Genomic DNA, 25,213 nt, shown 5'->3' on the forward strand with positions numbered 1-25,213 from the left:
CTAGTTTTCTGTGTTTATTTCACATGTTTAAGGTTAGCTTTAAGACCATCTTTAAATTTCTTTTGCTATCCACCCATTTTTCATTCTTGAGCTGAGAGTAAAATAACTGCTTTGAGAGATGGTGATCAGGTATTCAGACAATGTGGTTGGTCCAGCAAAGTTGATGGCAGAGGATCATCACTGACATTTGTCCACCTGTCTTCCCAAGAGATTTGCAGGAGTTTTGGAAGCAGTGCTGATGTAATCTTTCCAAAAGTCGACAGTGATGTTTGTAGACGGTCCATGTTTCGCAGGCATACTATTGTGATGAATGCATGGCACACTCTATAGGTTCTGATAACAAAAACAGCAAAAGAAATAGTATTTGAAGAACATATCAGAGATCTATAGCTCGAACTCAAGTTTCAGCGCCAACTGGAGTAAAGTCTAGTAATCAATGGTGTCTCAGTATCAGAATTGAGCTCACAATCACAGCTACCAAATTGTCTGTGTGGGAGAGAGAGACTTAGTTGGAAGTCAGAAACCTTATTAAACTACTACATGGCACAGAGATCTACTAAGTTGACCCTAATCTACCTTTTGTTCATTTCTTTTCAAGAGAGTTTCAAAGACATGCTTTATGCAAGCACAAAACTAGGGCCGGTTTAAAACATCTACCACAATTTTGTAGCTCTTTATGCATGCTGTGAATATCCAAGGAAGCTCTTTGATCACAGGTCAAGTTACCTACTACACAGAAATGAGAAAGAACAGCAAATAGCTCTATACTGATGGCAGGAAGGCAACATCTGTCCTCAAGTCATTTCTTAATATAATGCAGGATGTAACATCCACCTATCTAATCAGTTGGATGAAACTTTCTGTCTTTACAGCAACTTATGGCACAGGACTCAGATGGGAATGTCTGCTATACTCCCAGTCTTCTTGTGTTTTTCTATAAGCCGCCCATGCAGCTTGAAGATAAGAGGCTTGTGCATTAATTAAGTTGGTAACATTCTCATCTCCCTTAGTGACACAAAAGCTACTGCATGGAAATTATTGAGAAGCTCAATATGAATTGTGCGGAGGAAGTAGAACTGGCTTCCCTTTTAGAACCTGAAGTAATATTAAGAGTTACCAATGTTTATGTCTGTCTTAAGCTCTGAAATGTGATTGATTTGACAACAACTAATAATAATGATGATTATTTATTTGTTTCCCACCTCTCCTTGTGGCTCAAGGCGGGGTAGAACATAGTTAAAACAGCCAATTAAAACAAAATGCTATTAAAATACATATAACAAATAAACAGAGGCAAAGTGCAACTCAAAATTTACCAATAAAATACAGGGTAAAATTCACAACTTAAAATTTACTGGTTAGGCCTGCTAGAAGAGATAGCTGTGTCTTAAATTCTGACAGCTGATTTAACTGCCAGATCACTTCCGGCATGTCATTCCACAGTCTTGGGGCAGCCGATGAAAAGATCCTCTGGGTTGCAGTTGTCTGGCAGGCTGGAGTAGCTGCCTCCCAGAGGACCTAAGTGTACAGGGCGGATTGTACGGGAGAAGGCGATCCTGGGTGTAATATGCTTACTCCTAGATGTTCCTGTAACTAGTCTGGCTGCCATGTTTTGAACTAATTGGAGTTTCCAAATTTCATACAGAGATAGTCCAATGAAAAGTGCATTGAAGAAGTGATATTACATACCAGTGCATGCACTACCATCTTTAGGTCCTCCAGTTCTAGAAAGGGGCGCAGGTGGCATATCAGCCAAAGCTAGTGGTAAGCACTCTTGACTATCTACCTGAGCAGACATTTGGAGAGATGGGTCCAGGATCACTCCCAAGCTGCGAACACAGTCTTTCAAGGGAATGTAACCCCATCTAAAACTGGCTGACACACTTCCATCCCCAGGTTAGGATCCTTGATGGCAAGCACCTTTGACTTATCTGGATTCAGTTTCAATTTGTTTCTTTTCATGCAGCCCATTACCTCCTCTAGTCATTCATTCAGAGGAGACATGCTATCCTTAGCTAAAGCTGTTTTTGAAGGCATGGGGTAATGCATCATCAGCATACTGATAGGACCCAGCCCTATGTCTCTGGATAATCTTTCCCAGCAATTTCATGTAAATGTTAAAAAAATATTGGGGATAGAATGGCCCTTTGTGAAATGCCACACAAGAACTCGTTTTTGGAGGAGCAGCTATCCCTAAGCACCATCATCTAGAATCTGGTTGAAAGATATGACCGGAAGTACTGCAACACAATGCCTGTGATTCCCAATCCCCTTCCCCCGCCTCCAAGCATTCCAGAAGGATATCATGGTCAATGGTATCAAAAACCACTGAGATTTAGAAGCACCAACAGGGGCACACCCCTTGTCAGTGGTGTTAAGACAGAGATCATCTGGTAGAACCTCTTCACACAGAGCAAAATAGCCCTGTTTTGCCTTTTTAAAAAATTTGCTTGGGTGGGGCCTGCCGAGCGCCATCAGATGATGCATGCAGGCACCACCCACATTCCTCCCGAAGTAGAAGGGAAGCGCCAAAAGGAGTTTCCTTCTCGACCACGGTGAGTAAAGTGTTTTTCAGGTAGCTCCAACAGAGCTACCCACACTTTCCTCCCCTTTTCCCATATGATGGGGAAAAGGGTGGCAGGGCAGTGTGCGTTGCTACCCTTTCTCCCATCTGATGGGGACAGGATGCCAGTGTGCCCTGTCCTGGCCTCACCATGTGATAGGGAAAGGAGGGGGGGGCATGTCGAGTGCCACGAGGCACCCCACACACCTTACCTTTCACCAGCAGCTACCAGCACAACGGCATGTAGGCCGTGTGAAGAGGTTCCTAGTATACACTTCTCATACATTAGTACACACTCATCTTCACAATATAAACTACTTTATAAATTCACTGTACAAAGCAATGCCTATAATATGTACTTATGAATCTTGTTTGTCAAAAGAATCCATATTCTGGGTCCACCAGCTGGCTTGGCAGTGCTTAGTAACTGATGATTAAAGAAGGACCTTTCCCCTTGATTCTGGTTTAGGACCACTCTCCTGGTACAGGAATTTTCTCCTGTCTTCTTGTAGTTTAGGCACCAGACTAAAATTTTCTTTTAGAAGGATTTTAATGAACCTTCAGTAGTAAATACTTAATTGTTTTTGTTTTAATTTGCTTGTTTTTAATACACTGTTTTAGTCTATTGTAAGGGAAAATATATTTAACTCACTTTCTCCTCTTTTAATTGTTATCTATCTTGCAAACCTTAATTGAAAGATGGAATAAAAACTGAAATGGGTTTAAAAGTTTGACTGTGTAAACATTATTATGGTTAATTTGAATAAAGTCTTGTGATTCTAAACAAATACCCAGAAAGCAAGAACCCTCTCCGTCTTGAAATGAGTACACACAAACCAAAATGTAAACCAACCTGCCATAAACTCCAGATTGTTCTCCCATCTGTTCTTGTTGGTTATCAAAGAACTATTCTCTGGGGTGAGGTATTCTGGCTTGCTTTGAACAGTGAGTGTTGTAATAGGTTGGCTACAAGATAACTCATTGCGGCAGCAAATAGTAATCACTGCATATTAAGAAGTTTTTGCCCTCAGTAGGCTTCCAGATGTGGATGGAGGGGGAATATTTTGTATTATACAATGTGGTCATAAAATTAACTTCCATGGGTCCTATTATCTTCTAGAGGCATGTAGGCAATTCATTTATTGACAGGCTCTTATTAAAAAGCACTTTTATAGACATCAGGCAGATAACCTGGCAGTGATATCTGATGTACAAAAAGAAGCACATGTTTTAGACAGAATAAATTAAATTCTCTCTCTTTTTGGTTCCCCAGATACTGGAATTCCTTGAGTAACTTGGTGGCTTCCCTACTCAACTCTGTTCGTTCCATTGCCTCCCTCCTCCTGCTCCTCTTCCTCTTCATCATCATCTTCTCCCTTCTAGGGATGCAGCTCTTTGGGGGGAAATTTAATTTTGATGAGATGCAAACCAGGAGAAGCACATTTGATAATTTTCCCCAGTCTCTGCTCACTGTGTTTCAGGTAGGACGTTCTTGGGTTTTATTTTATTTGTAAGAATCTAGATTCAACAACAGTGCAACATAGACCATAAAGGTGTTATGTCAGCTGAATGCAGCTGAAGATTAACACCTTCCCCAGGATTTTTTTCCCCCAAAAGCAGGCAGAGAGAAATTAAAGCAGTTCTCTTCATGGAGAGAGTTCTCATAAGAAAGAAGCCACTTATGTGAAGACTGTGCTCTATATCCAAACTTACTTGCTTTGTTTTTGCAATAGTGCATTTAGCAAGGCCTACCATGTAGATTCTCATGGAAAAAACTCATAGAGTAGGAAGCACCTTTTAAATATGCTGGTGCTAGTCATACCAAAATACAGTATTAAATCTAAGAGACTTTAGTCTTCGAGGGCTCAAATTTTCTCAGGTTTTTTTGCTTTTAGGTAAATACACTAGTTTTAGGGAATTTTTAGAGGATGCAAAACTGTTCTTTGAATGACACACGTGTCATTAGGAATTCTGAAAGTACCTACTTTCTGAATACATAATAAAGCATTTTTCTACTTCTCCTCAGCAGTATACTTTATATCATCCACAGAAAGATAAATAATATATCCCCTGGTTACTCTGTATGCAATAACTGTGTTGCTAATGTCCCTGTTCTAGGCTATATTCATTCACATGTGACTGAAAGAGTTTAGCCTATGTTAAACTTTAAACCCACATTTTGACTATGCTCTCAGCCAAATATAACAGTCTATAACAGTGTTACGACGTGTTACTAGGCAAATTGCAAGGTGTTTTAATGTTACTTATTCCTCCTTAATGCATAAAACAGCTGGTGTGGTGTAGTAATTAAAGTGCAGGACCAGGGCAAACAAAGATCAGAGTCTGAATTCCCACTCAGCCATCTACACGCACTGGGCAACTTTAAGTAAGGTATGCCCTCTCTTAAACTAAGACAAAAGCAGTGTTGTATCTGAATATATCTTGCCAGTAAAGAGATTCATACAACTGGATTAATGTAAGTCAGAGTGGATTTGAAGGCATGCAAAGATAGAGGAGAGTAGCAGGAGAAAGCAGAAACAGATCTGGCATCTTGAAATTATAAATGAGGATGTACAGTCCTATCCAGTAGTCCATGGCAAATGCCAGGGTATTTAGCCACCCATATCTTGCAGTGTCAGTACAACATATGCCTTATATCCTCAGTGTTTCTCCAAGATAGAAAAGATGCTGCTCTTTATTGTAACATACTTTATTGGCAAGTTTTGTGCATGCTATCTAACACTGTGTGTCCTCCTCCCCCCTTATTGGTGGGAATGTGTCATTTAGATCCTGACTGGGGAGGACTGGAATTCGGTGATGTATGATGGAATCATGGCTTATGGCGGCCCCTCTTTTCCAGGAATGTTGGTCTGTATTTACTTCATCATCCTCTTCATTTGTGGAAACTGTATCCTTTACTGTTGTCTTTGTGTTCTTTGGTCTTTTGTAAGGATTGTGTGGCTGAGAGAAAATAAATTGCTAAAGTGGAGTTCCGTAACTGGACATGCAAGCAGGAACTTTCTGACCCCTGCTGCTTTTCCTTTTCTCTTTCACCAGCTCCTTGATCATATATTTGTTCCTTGGGTGGGGGTTAGCAAGCAAGAACAGCAAAGTGGAATTTTAGCAGCCAACACACTGTATTCTCACCAGTCCTTTCTATCTGAATGGTAGTGGGGAATGGGTGTAACTGGGGCCCAGTTTCTGACAGGATTCAGAGAGAAAGAGTAAGATTAATATTTTTTTTGGCTGGAGTTATACTTTAAAATGTACTTACAAACAAATTTAAATTAAGAACAAACTTACAGAATAGAGGTGTGCACAGTACCAATTTCCCCCGTTTCATTTGTTCCTGAATCGGAAACACCTCCAGAATGAAAATTAGCTTGAAAGGAAAGAAAGCATGAGCTGTTACCATTTCCATGCTTGCTTTTCGTGAACACAGTTTAATCTTTTTTATTAATCCCCCAGAAAACAAAAAGTAAACCCTCATTTACTTTCCTCTTCCAGGAGGTCATCAATCTTTCTTATCTGGAAGTGGGAAGCTTCCTTAAAATGCCTTAAAGAGTGCATGGTGACCAAGACCCTCCCTTTCTCCCTCCTCCTTGGCTCTTGGAGCTGCCGCCTTGGGTTGTTGCTTGCTGCTGCCTTTCTCCTCCTCCTCTTCCCTTCCTTCTCTCATGCACGGAAGATGCCTCCAGCCCCCCTCTTCCTCCTTCATGCCTCTTGAGGTATGAAGGAGGAAGAGGAGGGGGCTGGAGGCACCCTCCTTGCATGTGAGATGGAGAGGAGAAGGAGAAGGAGAGAGGCAGCAGCAGGAGCAAGCAATGACCCAGGGTGACAGCTCCAAGACAAACCATGCCATTGCCAAAAATGATGGGTAGGGGAGCAGATTTTCCCCCATTGCCACCAGTCAAAGAAGAAGTGAAATAGTGGTCTGGGCACTGAGCACTGGGCACTGGGCTTTGTGTGTAGTGTGTGGAGCATATTGGCAGGAAGGAATGATGCCCTGCCTTGCCTGCCTCCTGCTCCGGCTCCTGGAGAAGTTAGAAGGTGGGGCCAGCAGGGGGAAAGAGGGAATATTTTAAAGAAGATTAAAATAGATAAAATAGAAAATAGATAAAATAACCACATTGAACAACAAGATATAATTCAAAATGATATTCAAAATTCAGTAAGATGGTCAAATCCAAATATTAACAAAGAAGAATGCAGTTCCCCTCCTAGGATAACTGTGTAAAGGTGAAACTTTGTCAGCTTTCCTAAAGTCCTGCAGAGATAGGATAAAATTGGTACTTAACACTACTTTAAATAAAATATCCCATAATTGTAAGGACAGATCCAAGGCTTTGCTCTATCCCTTTAGCCAATTTTATATAAGAAAATGAGAAAATTCTAAGTAAGGTTTCCTCAGTATGCTTTATTGGGTGGTGGGGCTGAAAGGCATTCTAATTCATATTTCCTAATACTATTTAAGTCCCACACCAGAGAGTGTTCTGCCATGCTATTTGATACATGTTTTCCTTAAAGAAATATGCAAACAGATATTTTGCTGAATGTCTTTTTGGCCATTGCAGTGGACAATCTTGCTGATGCTGAAAGCTTAACATCTGCTCAGAAAGAAGAGGAGGAGGAAAAGGAAAGAAAAAAATTAGCTAGGTAAACATTTTATTTGTAACTTGGTTTTAAAACATGCCTAGTTGATCCTGGGAAAAATAGAAGGCAATGGGAAATAAGGAAGGTAGATTGCTCAAGGCCTTGAATTTCAAAGACCCAAGCCTGAATGGTAATACAGTAGAATCTCACTTATCCAACACTCACTTATCCAACGTTCTGGATTATCCAACGCATTTTTGTAGTCAATGTTTTCAATATATCATGTTATTTTGGTGCTAAATTCGTAAATACAGTAATAGCATTAATGTGTAATGAACTACTTTTTCTGTCAAATTTGTTGTATATCATGATGTTTTGGTGCTTAATTTGTAAAATCATAACCGATTTTGATGTTTAATAGGCTTTTGCTTAATCTCTCCTTATTATCCAACATATTCGCTTATCCAACATTCTGCCGGCCCGTTTATGTTGGATAAATGAGACTCTACTGTAATAGGATATTCTGAAGTTTCTCATTCATATGAAACCCAAAAGTTAGGAACAACCTTGACAGCACATAATAATGCCATTAAAACATGTTTCCATGGTGGTTTGTATGTCCAAACAGCATTTTCAATAAAAGAAAATTATCCGAGTTTTCTGTTCTAGCGCTGTATTAGGATCATAGAAAGTGTTATTAGAAAAAAGGTATCCTCTGTTCATACCAGGTTTCATGAATACTTTTTGAACCTTAAAATGTTCTTTAACCTGTTTTCAGTGGGACAGAGTACATCAAGCACTTTTAGAGAAAGAAGTAGACACACAGATTACAGTTTAGGTTTTATAATAGCTATATTGGTTACATGGACAAAGGAAAAACATCACATTTACTCAGCATTCACTCACATATATTCATACTCATCGTCCCTTCCCTGGTCAGGCCTGCTGCTGAAGAAGAGAGAGAACTAGATTTCCTGTAGATCTGCCACACAGTCACAAAGGAAAAGGGTTGCCTTATGTAGCAATGTTTTGTTATCCATTACTTAGTTGTTTAGATAACTTTTGTCATTCAGCTCAGATGTGCTGAAGCCTCATCAATTCCAGAACAGGTGTTTATCTATATAAACAAAAATGTAATGTCCGTCAGTGAGGGACCTCATATCTCCCAAACTGCTCCACCGATTGCTATGAAATTTGGACACAACATAGCATTCAAACCGCTGTGGGTTTTAAGCCTACTCTCACAAACCTGACATACCTGAGAAAGGACGATAGCTAAGAGAGAAGAGGTTTGATTTCACCAAACAGACAACTCCTCCCATTAGCAGTGGCCAAGTACTCCTTCTTCCCTTACCAACCATCATAGCAATAGCACAAGCAATCACCGAGCAGTCTCCCACTTTAGCAACCGGTGTGGGCAGGGACGGCTAGGTCCTCCTCCTTGCCACTCATGGGGAGTTACCCAAGGCTGAGGCTCTGAAGCCTAGCTACAGAAAGGGTGTCAGGAGTGACTTCAGAAACAGCAAGCCGCTTTTGGTATGAGACAATTGGCCATCAGCAAGGATGTTACCCAGGGGACACCCAGATGTTTATCATTCTGTGGGAGGCTTCTCTTTATATATCTGTGGGAGGTCCAGGGTGGGAGAACTCTTTTCTGCTACAGGCAAGTGTGAATGTACCAATTGGCCAACCTGATTAACAATACATATCCTTGCTGCTTCAAACCTGCGGGAGTCAGTTGTTTGGAGGTGTTAGCAGGTCCTGATTGTTTCATGTCTGGTATTCCACTATTTTCTGAGTTGTGTTATTTATTTACTGCAAGAAATATAGCAATTGGCCAACTTGATTAGCATTGAATATCCTTGCCACTTCTGGTGTGAGAGAACTGGATATCAGAAAGGATGTTGCCCAGGGGACACCCGCATGTTTTACCATCCTGTAGGAGGCTTCTCTTCATATATCTGTGAAAGGTCCCGGGTGGGAGAAATAACTCTTTCCAGATTTTTTTCATTGAACCAGACTGGACAATAGCAACGCGTGGCTGGGTACAGCTAATTAACTTAAAGGGCTATTGTCTTTAACTATGTAGACATGTGGTGTTTGCAACAAGAGTACTCAGGTCAGCAGTTTTTATCAGCACCTTTCTTGCCAAAGTTCATCAAGTTGTTCACTTCCTTTGTTCTCCATCATGCAGTTTTCCAGGTTCCATTTTTACAATTGTGTCTTCATCTTTGCCAGACTGAAGTCATTAAATCAATTCATGACATTCCTCCTCTTGCATATTGATGTCATTTATAAATCCATTATGCAGATACTGTAAAGTAGCTTCTAATGTGATTTGTACAAATCTCAGTTTCTTAAGCAAAAATACATTTCTACAAGACCATGATAAGTAACCTTAAATCATAATCACTACAATTGAATGAATCATTACAAGCTACTCATTCCGATAAAAAAGTAGGGAATTATGCTTATTCATAGTCATTGAATTGACTAAAATTGTGTATGTGTCATACTCAAATGGACACCTTAGGGAACAGAATTTCTCGTGGCTTGACCGTGAAGAGCTGAAGGGCTGGAATAATCCAAATTATTTGGATTTAAGATGTTTCTGTATATATGTTTCAAATTGAAGTCTGGTAGGTATTATTTTATCATGGCCGCCCTGAGTCCCCATTGGAGAGATAGGGCGGGATACAAATAAAGTTTATTATTATTATTGGACCAACATCTTTTATTCTGAAAAGATGTTTACTCAGATTCTGTATGTTGGCCTTCCGATGTCCACGACCCGAAAGCTCCGTATTGTTCAGAATGTGGCAGCCAGGCTACTCACAAGAACACCCATGAAATGCCACATAACACCAGTGCTGCAGCATCTGCATTGGCTCCCAACTGATTACCGTGGTCTATATAAGATGCTAGTTTTGACCTTCAAAACTCTTTACGGCCAGGGCCCATCGTACCTTAGGGACCGTCTCTCCTTCTCCCATCATCGGAGGTCGCAACGACCATCCCAACGCGACTTACTTTATGTACCGGGTCCTAGAGAAGTGCACTTGGAAAGGACCAAACGCAGAGCTTTTTCTATTTCTGCTCCTGCCTTATGGAATGCCTTGCCGCCCTATATGAGAGCCATGCGTGAGTTAGGGCCTTTTACCCTCGCACTCAAGACCTGGCTCTTTACTAGAGCTTTTAATTTATGTTAATTTTATTAATATTTTTATGTATGTATTTTTATCCTTTACAATTTTATCTTGTAAATCGCCTAGAGCATCGTGGATGGAGGGCAATTAATAAGTTATTAAATGATGATGATGATGATGATGATGATGATGATTCTCCTGAACTTTCCATCAGCCAGCAAAGCCATCTATTTCTGTTTCTTCCTGTTAAGTGTTTATACATAGCATGATTATGTAGCAATTTGAGCAGTCTGAAGTAGGGTTGGGGATATTTGGCTTAAAACTTAAGATAATTTAAAGAGGGGGAGCTTTTTTCCTCATTTCCTAAAGAGATCTGAAAATCTCTCTGGAGAATCAGGGGCTCCGCCTAGCTGCAAATCTTTCTTTTTAATATGTTGTTATTGTCATCTCCTGTGAGAAGGCATTCTTCCAAGCACACTCTCAAGCAAATGTAGTAGACATAGATCCATTGGAATTTGTGGGGTGAGCAGATTTTTAAAAGATGGAACACTTAGGCTTTTTATATGATGGCTGATTGGAAGAGTATGTAATGGAAAACACTGTTCTGTATGTCATGACACATACATTTTTTGGTTTTTGCTGAATTGTTAGGACTGCTAGTCCTGAAAAGAAGCAAGAGCCTGAGAAGCTGGCTGTGGAGAGAGAGACAAAGGAGGAAAAAATAGAGCTGAAATCAATCACTGCTGATGGAGAGTCTCCACCTTCTAACAAGGTTTGCTGCTTCCTACCACACAGCTTGCTCTGATCATCTTTATGAATGAATGAGTAACGTATGCTTCATTATGCTTCCTCCCTTCTTTCTGCCAGAGCAATATAGATGAATATCAGCCTAATGAAAATGAAGAAAAGAATCCCTATCCTACTACAGAGGCACCAGGTAATTAACTGCCCTACTGACACAATCTTTTCCCATAGCACAGGGAGCTGAAGCTCAAATGCCTAAGGCAGATACAGTTGGATCACAGAGATACATATAACCTAATGAAAGGTCACTCAATAGTATTATTACTCTTGACAGAGTGGAATGATTTCTTTAGCTATTCTGCAAATGTTTTTAGCAGTTTCTAAGCTGTTATCATTTTTCATGTTAGAACACTATGGGTATTTTATCATGCTTTATTTTATACATAGTCTGATCAGACACAGGTCCACAGTTTGGGGATCCTCCTGGATTCGGCACTTGCCCAGGTGTTGGTGGTGTCCAGGAAGGCCTTTGCACAATTAAAACTTGTGCTCCAACTGCGCCCGCTCCTTGAGAAGCCAGATTTGGTCATAGTGGTACATACCCTAGTTACATCCTGTCTGGATTACTGTAATGTGCTGTGTGTGGGGATGCCTCTGAAAAGTGTTTGGAAATTTTAGCTGGTCCAAAGAGCTGCAGCCCAGTTGTTAACTGAGGCTGGCTACAGGAAGTGGACAACCCCCCGTTACAGCAGCTCCACTGGTCTATTTCGGGGCACAATTCAAAGTGATGGTTATGACCTTTAAAGCCTTAGGCAGTTCAGGTCCAGGCTATTTGGCTGACCGCATCCCCTTGCATGAATCTGCCCAAGTCCTGAGATCTTCATGAGAGGCTCTTCTCTCGGTCCTACCTCTATCTCAAGCTCAGTTGGTGGGAACAAGAGAGTGAGCTTTCTCGGTGACTACCCTTCAACTCTGAAACTCCCTGCCCAGGGAAACCAGAACGGTCCCCTCCCTGTTTCCTTCCAGCAGCAGGCTAAAACCTTTTAATTCAGACAGGCTTTTAAAGGTGAAAGTATTTAAGATCAATTCAGGGAATGCTATGGTTTTTAACTTTGAATATGTTTTAATGATTTTTAGCTGGGATTTTTTAATATTATTTATATTTAATCCTGTTTTAATGTTTGCATATTTGTATATTTTAAATTGTATACTGATGCTTTTGTGTTAAGCTGTTTTGAGTCTCCTGCAGGAGAGATGAAGCGGAATATAAATAGAGTCATCATTATCATCATCAGAGCATGACAAAATGAATCATATGAATTATTATTATTATTATTATTATTATTATTATTATTATTATTATTATTATTATTTGTCTTACCTGCCTCTTCTCATGGCTCAAGAACATAGCTAAAAACATTGTAAACATTCTACAAAGCATCATGAACATTCTGTTAAATACACATATTAAAACATATTTCTATAAAATATATTAAAATTCACAGAACAAAGATAGAAACACAAGGCGCAAGTTTAAAATTCATGATTAAAACTGACTGGGTAGGCCTGCCAAAAAAGATAACTCTTCGGAAGTATTTTAAATTCTAACAGCTCATTTAACTGTTGGAGCTCTTAGGGCAGGTTGTTCCACAGTATTGGGGCAGCCGATGAAAAGGTGTACAGAAAATATAAATACTAATGAAAACCAATCTGCTTCTGAATGCAAATGGTTGACCTAAAACCAAAATAGATATTATGTAAAATTGTTATGTATTCTTCTGTCTTGTATGTTGTATTATTTTTGTTTTAACTAAAGTAGCCTGGCTGTCTAACAGCTAGGACAATGAGGCTCCTTAATCAAATGGCCCTCTGACCACTTTCTAGGTGAAAATCATCCCTTAAACTGCATGAGTGATTTTAAGCTTAAAAATGATTAGGAGGAAGGTTAAACATTAATATAAAAATTAATACGAAACTTTATGTAATGTCGTTAGCTGTAAAACATTTGCTTTTATGGAACCACATCTAGGAGGATGCCTTCTGCATATGCAACTAATATTTCCAGTGATTTTAAATTATCTCAATTTATCTGCTTAGTTATCATTGAACATGATGGGCTCCCTGTCCTTATTCATAAACCAAGTCTGTGTTTAATGTGGATAATGTATTCTCATCCAGTCCATCTGGAACAATTGCCCTTAGACCTTTCCTGGTACAGTGTTCCCTCACTTATCACAGGGGTTACGTTCCAGGACCATGTGCAAAAAGTGAAAATCTGCAAAGTAGGGATGCTATATTTGGAAGCTATATAGGGACGCTCCCACCGCTGCCGCTGCCTTGTGAGGCAAAAACAAAGCTGCTTCAGCCTCCTTTTCTCTCCCTTCATTTTCTCCTTCCTTCCTTCAGCTTCTCCTTAGGAAGGAAGTAGAAAGAGGGATTTATAATATTTTTTATGATTTATAGTATTATTTTAGTGTTTATTAAAAATAGCCACGAGTCCGCAAAAAGTGAACCACGAACTAGTAAGGGAATACTGTATAGTTTCCACATGCAGGTGTTCTTGGAATTCCAGTCATTTGCTACATTATTTTTCATCTTACATCAGCTGTTCCACAGTCTTTTTTGTTTTGTTTTGACTCAAGGCTTTTTTTTGCCAAGGATTCCTGAAAAATGGGCTAACATTATGTAGAGAGAAATCTGTCAGCCCGTCTTCTAGAAATCCTTTATACTCATCTCAATTCTGAAAACACTTTGCATTGTTACCTGCTGCTTGAACCTGATTCTCTTGTTTAGACATTTTTGCTGCTATATCCCAGTGGCTGAAGAAACAGTTGGCTCTGAAATCTTACTTAGTCCATACTGTGAAATTCATCTATTTGTAGGCCTTACTTGGATTTGGATGGTCAGTGGGAATCTTTACAAATAGATAACCAGATTGTGTTTTACTTAGCCTTTACTAAGCATTTCTCTCTACTGTAACAGGTCCATGTTTACCAAGTTTTCATATTCTAAACTTGGTTTATTTATTTTAGTTGATATGATTCATGTCCTCCAATAGTTGGCATCCTCCATGATAATTAAAACAGTTTCCAATAGGAGTACAATAAATTAGACATGGTAACTAACATTCATGTTAAATTATCTATACTAATTAAACATTAATTACAGCTTTGTAGGTCTTTTGGAATTAAAATTAGAGCTAGAGTTATCATAGTAAAGTGGTTTGAGTGTTATACTATACTATAACTTGGAAAGCAGAGAAGGAATCCCCATTTGGCCATGGAAACCCACAGGACCACCTTTGGCAAGGCACACTCCATCAGCGTCAAAGGAAAGCAAAGGCACAATTTCTCCTTTGGACAAATTCTGCCAAGAAAACTCCATGGTACAGTAGAGTCTCACTTATCCAACATAAACGGGCCAGCAGAATGTTGGATAAGCGAATATGTTGGATAATAAGGAGGGATTAAGGAAAACCCTATTAAACATCAAATTAGGTTATGATTTTACAAATTAAGCACCAAAACATCATGTTATAAAACAAATTTGACGGAAAAAGTAGTTCAATGTGCAGTAATGCTATGTAGTAATCACTGTATTTACTAATTTAGCACAAAAATATCACGATGTGTTGAAAACATTGACTACAAAAATGCGTTTGATAATCCAGAACGTTGGATAAGCGAGTGTTGGATAAGTGAGACTCTACTGTATGTTATTCTTAGGGTCGCCATAAGTCAGCAATGACTTGAAGGCAGACAACAAAAATAATCCTTGATGGATGAACATGCTGAAGACCAAGTTCGGCCTGACTGTTTAAGATCTTAACTAGGTCTTTTCTTGTGACATTTCTTTCTACTTGGTTAACTAAGTGCACTGGGAGGTGTGCACTGTTGTCATTTTCTGCTTCCTTGAACCCTTTAAGGCTTGAATCAGAAGTGAGCTCACTTGAATTAATGTGTCTTGAGCGAAAATGCAAAGTATATTAAAGAATATTTGAAAATATTCGAAAAATGGTTTAGAATCTCAAGTGTTAGGAAACCCTGAGAAAGAGAATCCTGGATTTAAAAGAATCCTTGATGTTTGAGCCACTGTGTTGTCAACATCTGGCTTCACTAATGAGAATTTATCAGAAGTGGTTAGACTTTGTGCGCGCGCACGCACACACACACAGTTGCTTGATTTATAGAATGTCCTCTCTGGAATATAAAGTTATGTGCAACCAAAGCTGCTACTTGTTCACCAGATCCTCCTCTTTTCAACTTAGCAGAGTCCATCTTCACTTCCAATATTTGATAGGGGTCAAACAGGTCCAGACTTATCATGTGCTCTGCTCAGTCTTTTATAAGCTCACATTGGCCCAGTTTTCTTATTAATCCCTTCTGCCACTACATTTGATGTTTTAACTTCAGGCTATAGTGCAGATTCAAGATTCCTCCAGCAGCAAGCCCTCCAGGCATTCATGCAATTCTGCAGCCTGCTTCCTTTTCTTTTATAACTGCCACTAGCAAGTTCTGTTCAGTAGGATAATTGTGATGATAATGTTGTTGATATTGTATTCAGAACAGAGGAAATGCTAATTTCACAGTCTAAACTTAAAGGAAGACAAAAGATTGGGCTCTTTCACTAAATCATTCCTAGCTTTCAGACTGGAAGCAAAATTTAAAAATCTCATTCAGCTTTATCACCATCAGTCATCAGCAGCCCTAGTTAGTAATGAATTCAAATGTGTTCCGTTTAGGCCACCTGATTTCTACTACATGATTATGAGCCAACAGATTGTTATTCATTTCAATAATAAGTTAATCATAAAATAGTAATTTCAAACTAACCAGGATTTTAAAAAAATGTTAACACTCAGGAAAGGTCATACACTGCATAATGATATGTGGACCACTTCTGCAGAGCTACTGAATTATACTGCTTCCAAACAAAGAACCTCAGTTTCAATATTAAATCTTTGATTGCTTCAGTGTTACGTCTTACACAGTGCCTATCTTTGAATGGACTGCAGCTCAGTTTTTGCCTCCTATTATGGGTTTGCTTTTGACACACTTTATGCTTTAGGCATATATACTTGCTCAGGTTCTCTCCTTATGACTAGTGCAATGGGATAGTGATGGAACTGATGTGTGAAGGGACCCTTGCAAAATGAAAGGGATTGGATAAGTAACCATAAGTAAGTGCTAATGATGTTGTAGCGTCATATCTATTGTAATGTTGTACTTGAAAGTAAATAATGCTTTCGATAGAGATGTGTTTAGGCACCATGCAAAACCCCACAAGATTCATTTGTGCTAATTTTATTGGTGAGGGGAAGTAAAAGAATAAGAAATCCAGCTCTTAGCACCATCAGTTTAAATTTTTTAAAAGGTAGTTTTCTTCTTCTATGCAATTAGTACACAACTAAGATTCAGGAATGTGCTGGTTCACTTATTTCTACTGTTCAGGAAAACAGGACAAAAACCAAGTCTACACATGAACACAGAATCATCATAGAATGGAATGGGAAATCCATGAATACTTGCTTTGATTATTGTTGGCAGGACATTAGTGTGGTTTGGTAAACACACAGCTGCTCCTCTGCTACGTCTTGCCCCATTTCTATACTGAACTCCTGGAATGGCACTGTTACATTTTGGTGTGTGAAAAGTATCCTGTCATGTTGTGCCAAAACCACACTACACTTCTGCCAGTTCTCAAAATATTCTTTAAAACTTTCCGTATTTCCCGACAGGCCACTTCTCTGAGTTTCTTCCTTGGGGGTAGACATAGATCTGCACAGTGCCTGAAGGTCTAATATTTTAGAACTTGAATCAAGAGTTTTAATCTTTATTTCTGGTTCCTGTCCTGAATTTTAAGAAAGCAAGAATTCCAATAATTTATTGTCATCACTTGTTAGAGAAAAGTGTCATTTCCTGTGGGGTATTATGTGCAAACATCAGTGCTCTCAGAAAGAAAGAAGAAAGAATCCAGGTCATCCAATACATACAGATTTACAGAGATGAAAGAAACCAGTGATTAATTTGACCAAAAGCTTTCCCACATAGTCCTTTTGAGAATATGCCATACTCAGCACATGCACTAAACCATATACTACAGGAGGGAGAAGACACCCCAGAATCCATAACAATTCTAAGGACATAGGCATGTCTAAGGCACTGAGACCAAACGTCCATCCAATCTAGTATTGTGTCTCAAGGCATATGCTGTAGGAAGCTATAGGTAGGCTATGATCATTAGCCAATGATCTATGCCCCCCCCCTCCACCAACTGGAGTATCCAACAGTTCAAATAAATTAGGGCAAATGGGGCTGGCACCAGCAACTGGCATATTTGGGGCACTGCCAAGGCCTGTGTTCTAATAGAGGTCCCAATGCCATTTTCTAGAGCCTTTCTGACTCTCCTGCTGCTTCTTAGTCTTGTTGTCTGTTTACCAGCTCTTTCTCAATTACAGACAGACAGACAGACAGACAAGTAAACTCCATAACTTTGGCATATCCCTAATATTCAAACACAGAGACGCAATGAATTAGTTTCTGTCATTTGTCAAATAAGTTTATTGAATCAAATTTAGTTTTATTTCATCAACTGTTATTGAATGTATTGCATTACATATTTTTAACTAAATTAAAATTAAATGCATATATCAAGAGTAAATAAACTTGGGGATTTTAATTTCTTGGTTCTTACTTGTTTAATGGTATAGCACTCTGCCATCAGAAAAGTAAGCTGGAACCTGGTAATCCTTGGTGAACTGTTAGTCTTCAGTGTACCATAGAGATGGATCATTGATGTTCATAAATAACTAGTCATGATGTGCTGTCTTAATTGAGGGAGGCGGTTAAACTTTTTCCTCCTTTGTTATTCACTGAAAAAATTTGGGTGTGCTGGAAGGTAACCATTACCCATTTGTACCCTAGGAAAGGGAGGATTCATTGCTTCCCCTCCCAGTTCATTTGTTTCCCTTTTACCCACTATCACAGTGACTCCAAATTTGCTGCTAAACCTCAGAACTAATTTCTATGGCCGTAATAGATCTCCTCCACCATGGCAAGTAATAAAATTCTATTTGCCATCATTCCTCTTTTTCCTGCTACAGCAGCATTTTTCCTTTGCTCCAGGAAGTACTTCCATAGTTCTAATAGTTTAATTCTCTAATACAGTAGTTTCCAGCTTCTGGTCCTCCAAGTGCTTTGGACTTCAATTCCCTGAGACCCCAAGTGGCTTGTCCATAGTCAGGAATTTTGGGAACTGAAATCCAAAACACCTGGCAGACCAAAGTCTGGGAACCTCTGTTCTAGTAGACTGCTTAGTTTCCTAATTGATTTGTTTCCCATAAAACCTCTATGGTCACCTTGCCACCAAATTTCAATAAAAACCCATGTTAGTTAAGAAGACATCAAATTGTGGCAGCTGGTAGTTTAAATTTAAATTGCCTCCAGGAGCTTGGCAAGATAGTAATAAAGAGGTTGGATTATATGTGACCCTTGTGCCGCATTTTGCCTGTTCATATTCTATAGAATTTTAAATCCCTGACATAGTTATCCATGACTTTATGAGATCAATCAATAAGGATTTATTTTTAATTGTCTTCTAGGAGAGGAAGAAGAAGAAGAAGAGCCTGAGATGCCAGTTGGGCCCCGCCCACGCCCAATGTCTGAACTTCACCTGAAGGAAAAAGCTGTACCAATGCCAGAAGCCACTGCTTTTTTCGTATTCAGCCCGAGTAACAGGTATTTGGAATGGCTGCACTTTTGTAACATCCAAGAAACACAAAGAGCAGATATGGAGTTGTAATTTTGTGGAGAAATGTATTGTAGCATGTTTTCCATGAAAGCCCGTTTGAGAACTCCCCACTACAAGGGACAGAGACATCAAGTACTTTTAAGAAGAGACAAATTATGAAGAATTTGGGAACAAGAAAACCTATGGAGTAATTATCTGAATAAGTCATCAATGAGAAAATGAGGCAGTTGTTTCTATGAGCACTTTTCTACTTGGAAGGAGGAAACATTTTTGACTCTGCAGTAGTGAAGGTTAAAGGCAACTAATAATTTGCTATTATTAATTGAAGTCATAAGGAAAATACAAATAATATTTTATTGTAATATGTATATGTATATTACAATCTAGAAGTAGGCTGGCAAAGTTGGAACATCTCTATTCTTCATTCACTGAAACAGCAACTGCAAACAACTGTCTCCAGTCCTGATTGCCTTCACTCAGTAATCAAGACAACAGTTGAGCTGGGCCCCTGTTATTAACAAGGAGAACAGTTGTGCTTTCCACTTGATAGGCCCTATACTTTCAATTTAAAGCATTTTCTTTCGATCTTTAGCCAAAAGCTCTCCCAGAGTGTTTTAAGCAGCATTGGTAACAAGACAGAATCTCTGTGAACAGGTTGATAGAAGAGAACACAAATTCTAAGAGGAATGGGAAAGGACAAAATAAATGCAGGCACAATATTAAATGATGAAAGTGCTGATTAAAGCATTTCTTTTGTAAAGGAATTTGTTTTGATATGCACCTACTACAGACTTCAATTTAATTCACACCTGCTTCATTTAAAGGATTCCAGATCTAGTTCTGGTTCTCCAGTTGGCATTATAATTAGTAGGTGGAAATATAATTTGGAAGGGAGTAAAATGCTATTACTGAAAAAGATGATTGAGGCAATTAAGAGACAATTAACAGCTACTCCTGTTTCTCAGACCTCCACTCTTAAAGAATCATTTCAGCTCTCCAGTGAATATTTAATTGCTCCTCAACAAAATGTGCTACATATAATTCTAAAAAGAAAGACCAGATTGGTATCCAAAGAAGTTTGCATAATGTACGCAGCTTTATAAGACCTCAACTGTTGTCAACTAAATGAGAGGGAACGTTCTGAGAGGCAATTTTTTCATAGTCATAATAAACAAACCTTCAGTCTGTAATTGACTGGAGTAGAAAGATATGCAATGAGTGTGAGGTTTTGAAATATTTAATATATGTTTTACACATTTTTGTTTTAAATTAATGTTTTATTTACCGGTAGTTTGATTGTTGAATGATTTTAAAATTTATGTAACCCATATTTTTTCAGTTATTTTAAACTATATTGCAAGCCATTTTTGGTCCTACATTGTGAAAAGGGCAGGCTATAAATGAAATCAATAAATATCACCCTTACCAGTTAGAAATAGCTTTCTGGTTGCATTTTAAGGCAGATAAACAGGATGGCTTGCAATTCTGTTTGAACACTGACAAACCTCTTGCCCAGGGGTCCCCAGACTTTTTAAACACGGTCCGTCAGACTGTTAGAGGGCCGGACTATAGTTGAAAAAAAAAACCTATAAACAAATTCCTATGCACACTGGAAATCTCTTTATTTTGAAGTAAAAAACAAACAAATGGGAACAAATACAGCCTCAATATTAATAATAATAATCATCATAATTAAAATAATAAAGAGGGTGGGAAGAGACCCCTTGGGCTATTTAGCCCAATCCCCTTCTACTTTAGTGCACTAAAAGCACAAGCAAAGCACCCCTGACAGATGGCCACCCAGCCTCAATGTTGTTAATAATAATAATAATAATCATCATCATCACACAGTCCTAAACGCTTGGGAAGTGTTCAACTTGTGATTTTGTGATACGAAATCCAGCATATATATCTCGTTTGCTGTGTTATACTGTGTCTTTGTGTCAATATAATAATAATAATAATAATAATAATAATAATAATAATAATAATAATAAAAAGAGGGTTGGAAGATACTCCTTGGGCCATTTAGTCCAACCCCCTTCTGCCTTTGTGCATCAAAAGCACTAGCAAAGCACCCCTTAATAATTAATTATTAATTAAACAATAACTAAAATACCATTATAAACAAAGCTTTGGAAGGCGCGCATCAGGCGAGGGAGGAGGTGGGAAAGGCGTGTGCCTTTCCCTCCTTCCTTGCGCCGCACGAGGAGGAGGGATCCACCGCTGCAACGGGGGCCAGATAAATGGCTTCGATGGGCCGCATGTGGCCCCCGGGCCTTAGTTTGGGGACCCCTGCTCTTGCCTAATAACACTCTCCCAGCTAAACTGACTGGGAGTCTCAGAGGCTATTTGAAGTCTCCCATGCTTGTATACGTCTCAATCTCCACAGTGAGGACTTCTTAACAGGCATGTCTTTGGAGTTCAGGGCAGTTATCAATATGTATGCATTATGTTTAGAGCAGATATGAAGAAACACTGGCCCATGTGTTCACATCTGCTTCCTGGAGGCTTTTTTTACTGCACTTCCATCCTTCACCAGACCCCTTTTACCCAATCCAAAATTGCTGAAAATAATTCAAAATCAATCCTGGAGGCCATCAGGAAATCCCTCCAAACCCTCTCCACCAAAGAAAATCTGCCAAAGCTAGTGACCAGAAATTATTTCTAGTTTTCTTTTTTGTTCCTTATCAGACAGTTTTCGGGGACTGGAGCCCACAATGGAATACAGAGGGGGAAATTCCTTCCCCTATCATAGTGGTTTACCCAGGCTTAGAGAGTTTGCAATCTAGTTTTCCACTTGTATAAATTATCAAAGCTCCAATCAATAAAATAACAATATAAAACAGTAGAAGAAAAATTACATTTGGCAAAGCTCCGCAACCTATGTCATTCAACAGATAGAAAAATTAGTAGATGAAATCAGCTTCCGACTAACTGGTCAAATTCTTGGACCTGACTAATTATAGATAGCACAGAATAATGGCAGTTCCATTCCACATGTATTGTCATCCACAACTGTTATCTATTCTTTGTTGGGTGGAAATAATGGTCCATGATTTGGGAATACTTTATTGATATGTTTGCCATGGATCAGTTACTGTCCAGTTAAGATTGAGCTTATGACCCCATATTGACTTCTGCAGTTTTCCTACTAAAATGATCAGAATCCAGTCAATACAAAATGTTTTCAGTTAACTTTGGAGGTTTCTGCCTAACTGAGCTCTGCAATATGAAATTTTTACACAGTTGATACAATGCCCCCGAAGTGAAAGTGATAAGAGAAATTCTACATCTCAATTCCATCTGTACATCCTCATTCTATTCAGCTTTTCTTTGTGGTTACAAATATTTTTAAACAAAGTATTCCTCGGAAGGGTTGGAAAACTCCACAGCTGCTTGCCGTGACATGTTTTTAAAGAGATTTATATATTTACTAGCTTTGCCCGGCCACACGTTGCTGTAGCTCATGGGAATCATTTGTTGGCCAGGTGGAATAGCAGAGAATAGCCTTGTAGCCTCAAAGCCTGGCCATTTTCTTCTTATAGGAATCCTTGTTTGGTGAGCTGGAATGCAATGGAATAGGCTTGCTGCTAGGAAGATTGGGTACTTGCGTTCTAGGGGAATGGTTTTTTGGGTTGCTAGGAATACAACGAATAGCCTCACTACTTCAAAGCCTGGCTGCTTGCTGCCTAGGGGAATCTTTAGTTGGTCAGCTTCAATAGTACAGAGCTGCCTTCTACCAAGGTTAATCCTTTGTTGGTCTGGTCGAATTGCACTGAATAGCCTTGCAGCTTCAATGCCTGGCTGTGTTATAACTACTGGAATCCCTGTTTGGTGAGCTGGAGCAGCACCCTCAATCAAACAGCCTTTTTGAAGCCTGGCTACTTTCTTTGTAGGGGAATCCTTGTTTGGCCAGCTTGAATTGCACTGAATAGTCTTGCAGCTTAAAAGCCTGGCTGCTTTTTACATAGGGCATCCTTGCTAGGCCAGGTTGAATGGGACAGATTAGCCTCGTGGCTTCAAAGCAACCTAGGGGAAATTCACCTAGTTTTTCACCTAGGGGAAATCTTGGTTGGCCAGTTTGAATAGCAATTAGTAGTCTCAGTGTGGAAAGTGTGAATGCTGCAATTAGCCACCTTGATTAGCATTTAATGGCCTTGCAGCTTCAAACCCTGTCTGCTTCCTGCCTGGGGGAATCCTTTGTTGGGAGGTGTTAGCTGGCCCTGATTGTTTCCTTTTTGGGATTCCCAATTTCCCTGCTTTCAGAGTCTTGCTCTTTATTTACTGTCCTGGTTTTAGAGATTATATTGTTCTGTATTATTATACCACAGTAATTATTATATATTATATTTATAATCTTATATTACCAGCTTAGAAGTGGATTATATGAGGCCCCTTCTACACAGCTGTATAAAATCACACTGAACTGGCTTATATGGCAGTGTGAACTCAAGAAAATCCAGTTCCAAGCAGATAATATAAGATTATAAATGGGTAATATAGCTGTGTGGAAGGGCCTTGAGTCTATACTGCCATATAATCTAGTTCAAATCAGATAATCTGTATTTTATAGGCAGTGCACTCTGCCTGTGTCCTGGGTGCCATTTTGGCTGAGGGAGTAGGATACAAAGGGGCAGGGTCTAAGGGCAGCCGGGGGGGGGGGGGGGCTAAAGGCAGCAGTGCCTACCCTTCTAACTGGCAGTTAGCGGGAGAAAGGCTCTTCCTCATCCTCTGTAATTGGACTATTTTTCTAGGTTTTTATATTGAAAGACATATTTTGGATGACTATGTCTTTTGTGGCCAAATTTGGTGTGATTGGGTTCAGTGGTTTTGTTATTTACTCCATAGTAAAATGAACATTACATTTATATATATATAGATATATTCTCTCCTATCAACCTGTTCACAGAGATTTTGTTTTCTTACACTCTGGGAGACCTTTTGGCTAAAGATTGAAAGGAAATGTTTTAAATTGAAAGTATAGGGCCTTTCAAGTGGAAAGCACAACTGTTCTCCTTCTTAATAGCAGAGGCCCAGCTCAACTGTTGTCTTGATTACTCAGTGAAGGCATTTAGGCCTGGAGACAGTTAGTTGCTTGCAGTTGCTGTTTCAGTGAATGAAGAATAGAGATGTTCCAACTTTGCCAGCCTACTTCTAGACTGTAATATACATACATACATACATATATATATATATATATATATATATATATATATTCATCCTGCTGTTAACAAAGGTATCCACATCCTCCTATGAAGAGCAGATATTAAAATTGCTGTGTGACTCTCTTTGCTTTGATTGTAATTGTGTGGACTAGTGTGGTGGCAAACCTTTGTCTAGGCTGTAGAAGTTCAGATTGCAAGTACAGAACCACATGCTCTTACACAACCCAGAGAGTGAAGGATCTTAGTCTGGTCATCTTCCTCTATGCTAATTTTGATGTGAAGAAATGTTTCACATTTAAGACCACTCCATACTCTCAGTCCAAAGTGATAGCATACAAGCACAGATTTACAATACGTATGAGAACTAGGACTAGGAAATCCAGAGCAGGTAACAAACTGTCCTTGGTTTTAATTTTTGCTGAAACAGAGGCTGGATGGTCATTTGTTGTAAGTGCTTTGATTGTATTTTCCTGCGTAGTAGAGGGTTGGACTGGATGGCCCTTGTGGTCCCTATGATTCTACGATTCGATCTTCAACCAACATGGCTTTATATCTCCCTTCTTTTTCTTTTCAGATTTCGGGTTCACTGCCATCGCATTGTTAATGATAACATTTTCACCAACCTGATCCTCTTTTTCATCTTGCTCAGCAGCATCTCTCTGGCAGCTGAAGATCCAGTTCGACATTACTCCGTTAGAAATCAAGTATGCCTCCCATCTTCCTTGCACTTCTGCAGTTTGTTCAAAATGAGATTCAGCATCCAGATGAGGAGAACCCATCCGGTCCTACACTCTGCCTTACTAAATTCATGTCTATATAGATAGACAGCGCCAGTCCGCAACTCCAGATTTTGTGTTAATTAATCTCATATTCTGTGTTTATATTGAATTACAGTTTATACACACAATCGCATTAGACTTTGTGTGGTCAGAAGGCACAAAGAATTTAATACAGAAACAAGCAGCACAAAAGTGGGCAGTTAAATGTTCAAGTAATATCAGGAAACAGGGAAAAATACTTAGGGAAATAATATGATACTGTGTATTAAAAGGAGTATAGTCTAGATCAAGGGAAGTAACAGTACTCTACTCTACTTTGGTCAGACATCACCTGGAATACTGTGTCCAATTCTGGGCACCACAATTTAAGAAAGATATTGCTGACCTGGAACATGTTCAGAGGAGGGCATCTAAAATTATCAAAGGGCTGGTGACCACGTCCTATGAGGATCGGTTTAAAAAGCTGGGTCT

General features: G+C 39.2%; 1 protein-coding gene across 23 annotated transcripts in view; it reads left to right on the forward strand.

Moving 5' to 3' along the window:
- Nucleotides 1–25,213, forward strand: part of cacna1c (calcium voltage-gated channel subunit alpha1 C) — a 650,264-nt gene that overhangs the window by 496,177 nt on the left and 128,874 nt on the right. For all 23 annotated transcript variants that reach the window (XM_062981179.1, XM_062981177.1, XM_062981163.1 and 20 more), the window contains 7 exons: nucleotides 3,837–4,044; nucleotides 5,351–5,471; nucleotides 7,105–7,219; nucleotides 10,954–11,074; nucleotides 11,170–11,239; nucleotides 18,647–18,782; nucleotides 24,538–24,667. In XM_062981179.1, coding sequence (XP_062837249.1) covers nucleotides 3,837–4,044; nucleotides 5,351–5,471; nucleotides 7,105–7,219; nucleotides 10,954–11,074; nucleotides 11,170–11,239; nucleotides 18,647–18,782; nucleotides 24,538–24,667 — 901 coding nt within the window. The remainder of the gene's footprint in view (nucleotides 1–3,836; nucleotides 4,045–5,350; nucleotides 5,472–7,104; nucleotides 7,220–10,953; nucleotides 11,075–11,169; nucleotides 11,240–18,646; nucleotides 18,783–24,537; nucleotides 24,668–25,213) is intronic.

Source organism: Anolis carolinensis, chromosome 5, assembly GCF_035594765.1.
Source record: "Anolis carolinensis isolate JA03-04 chromosome 5, rAnoCar3.1.pri, whole genome shotgun sequence".
Taxonomy (NCBI): domain Eukaryota; kingdom Metazoa; phylum Chordata; class Lepidosauria; order Squamata; family Dactyloidae; genus Anolis; species Anolis carolinensis.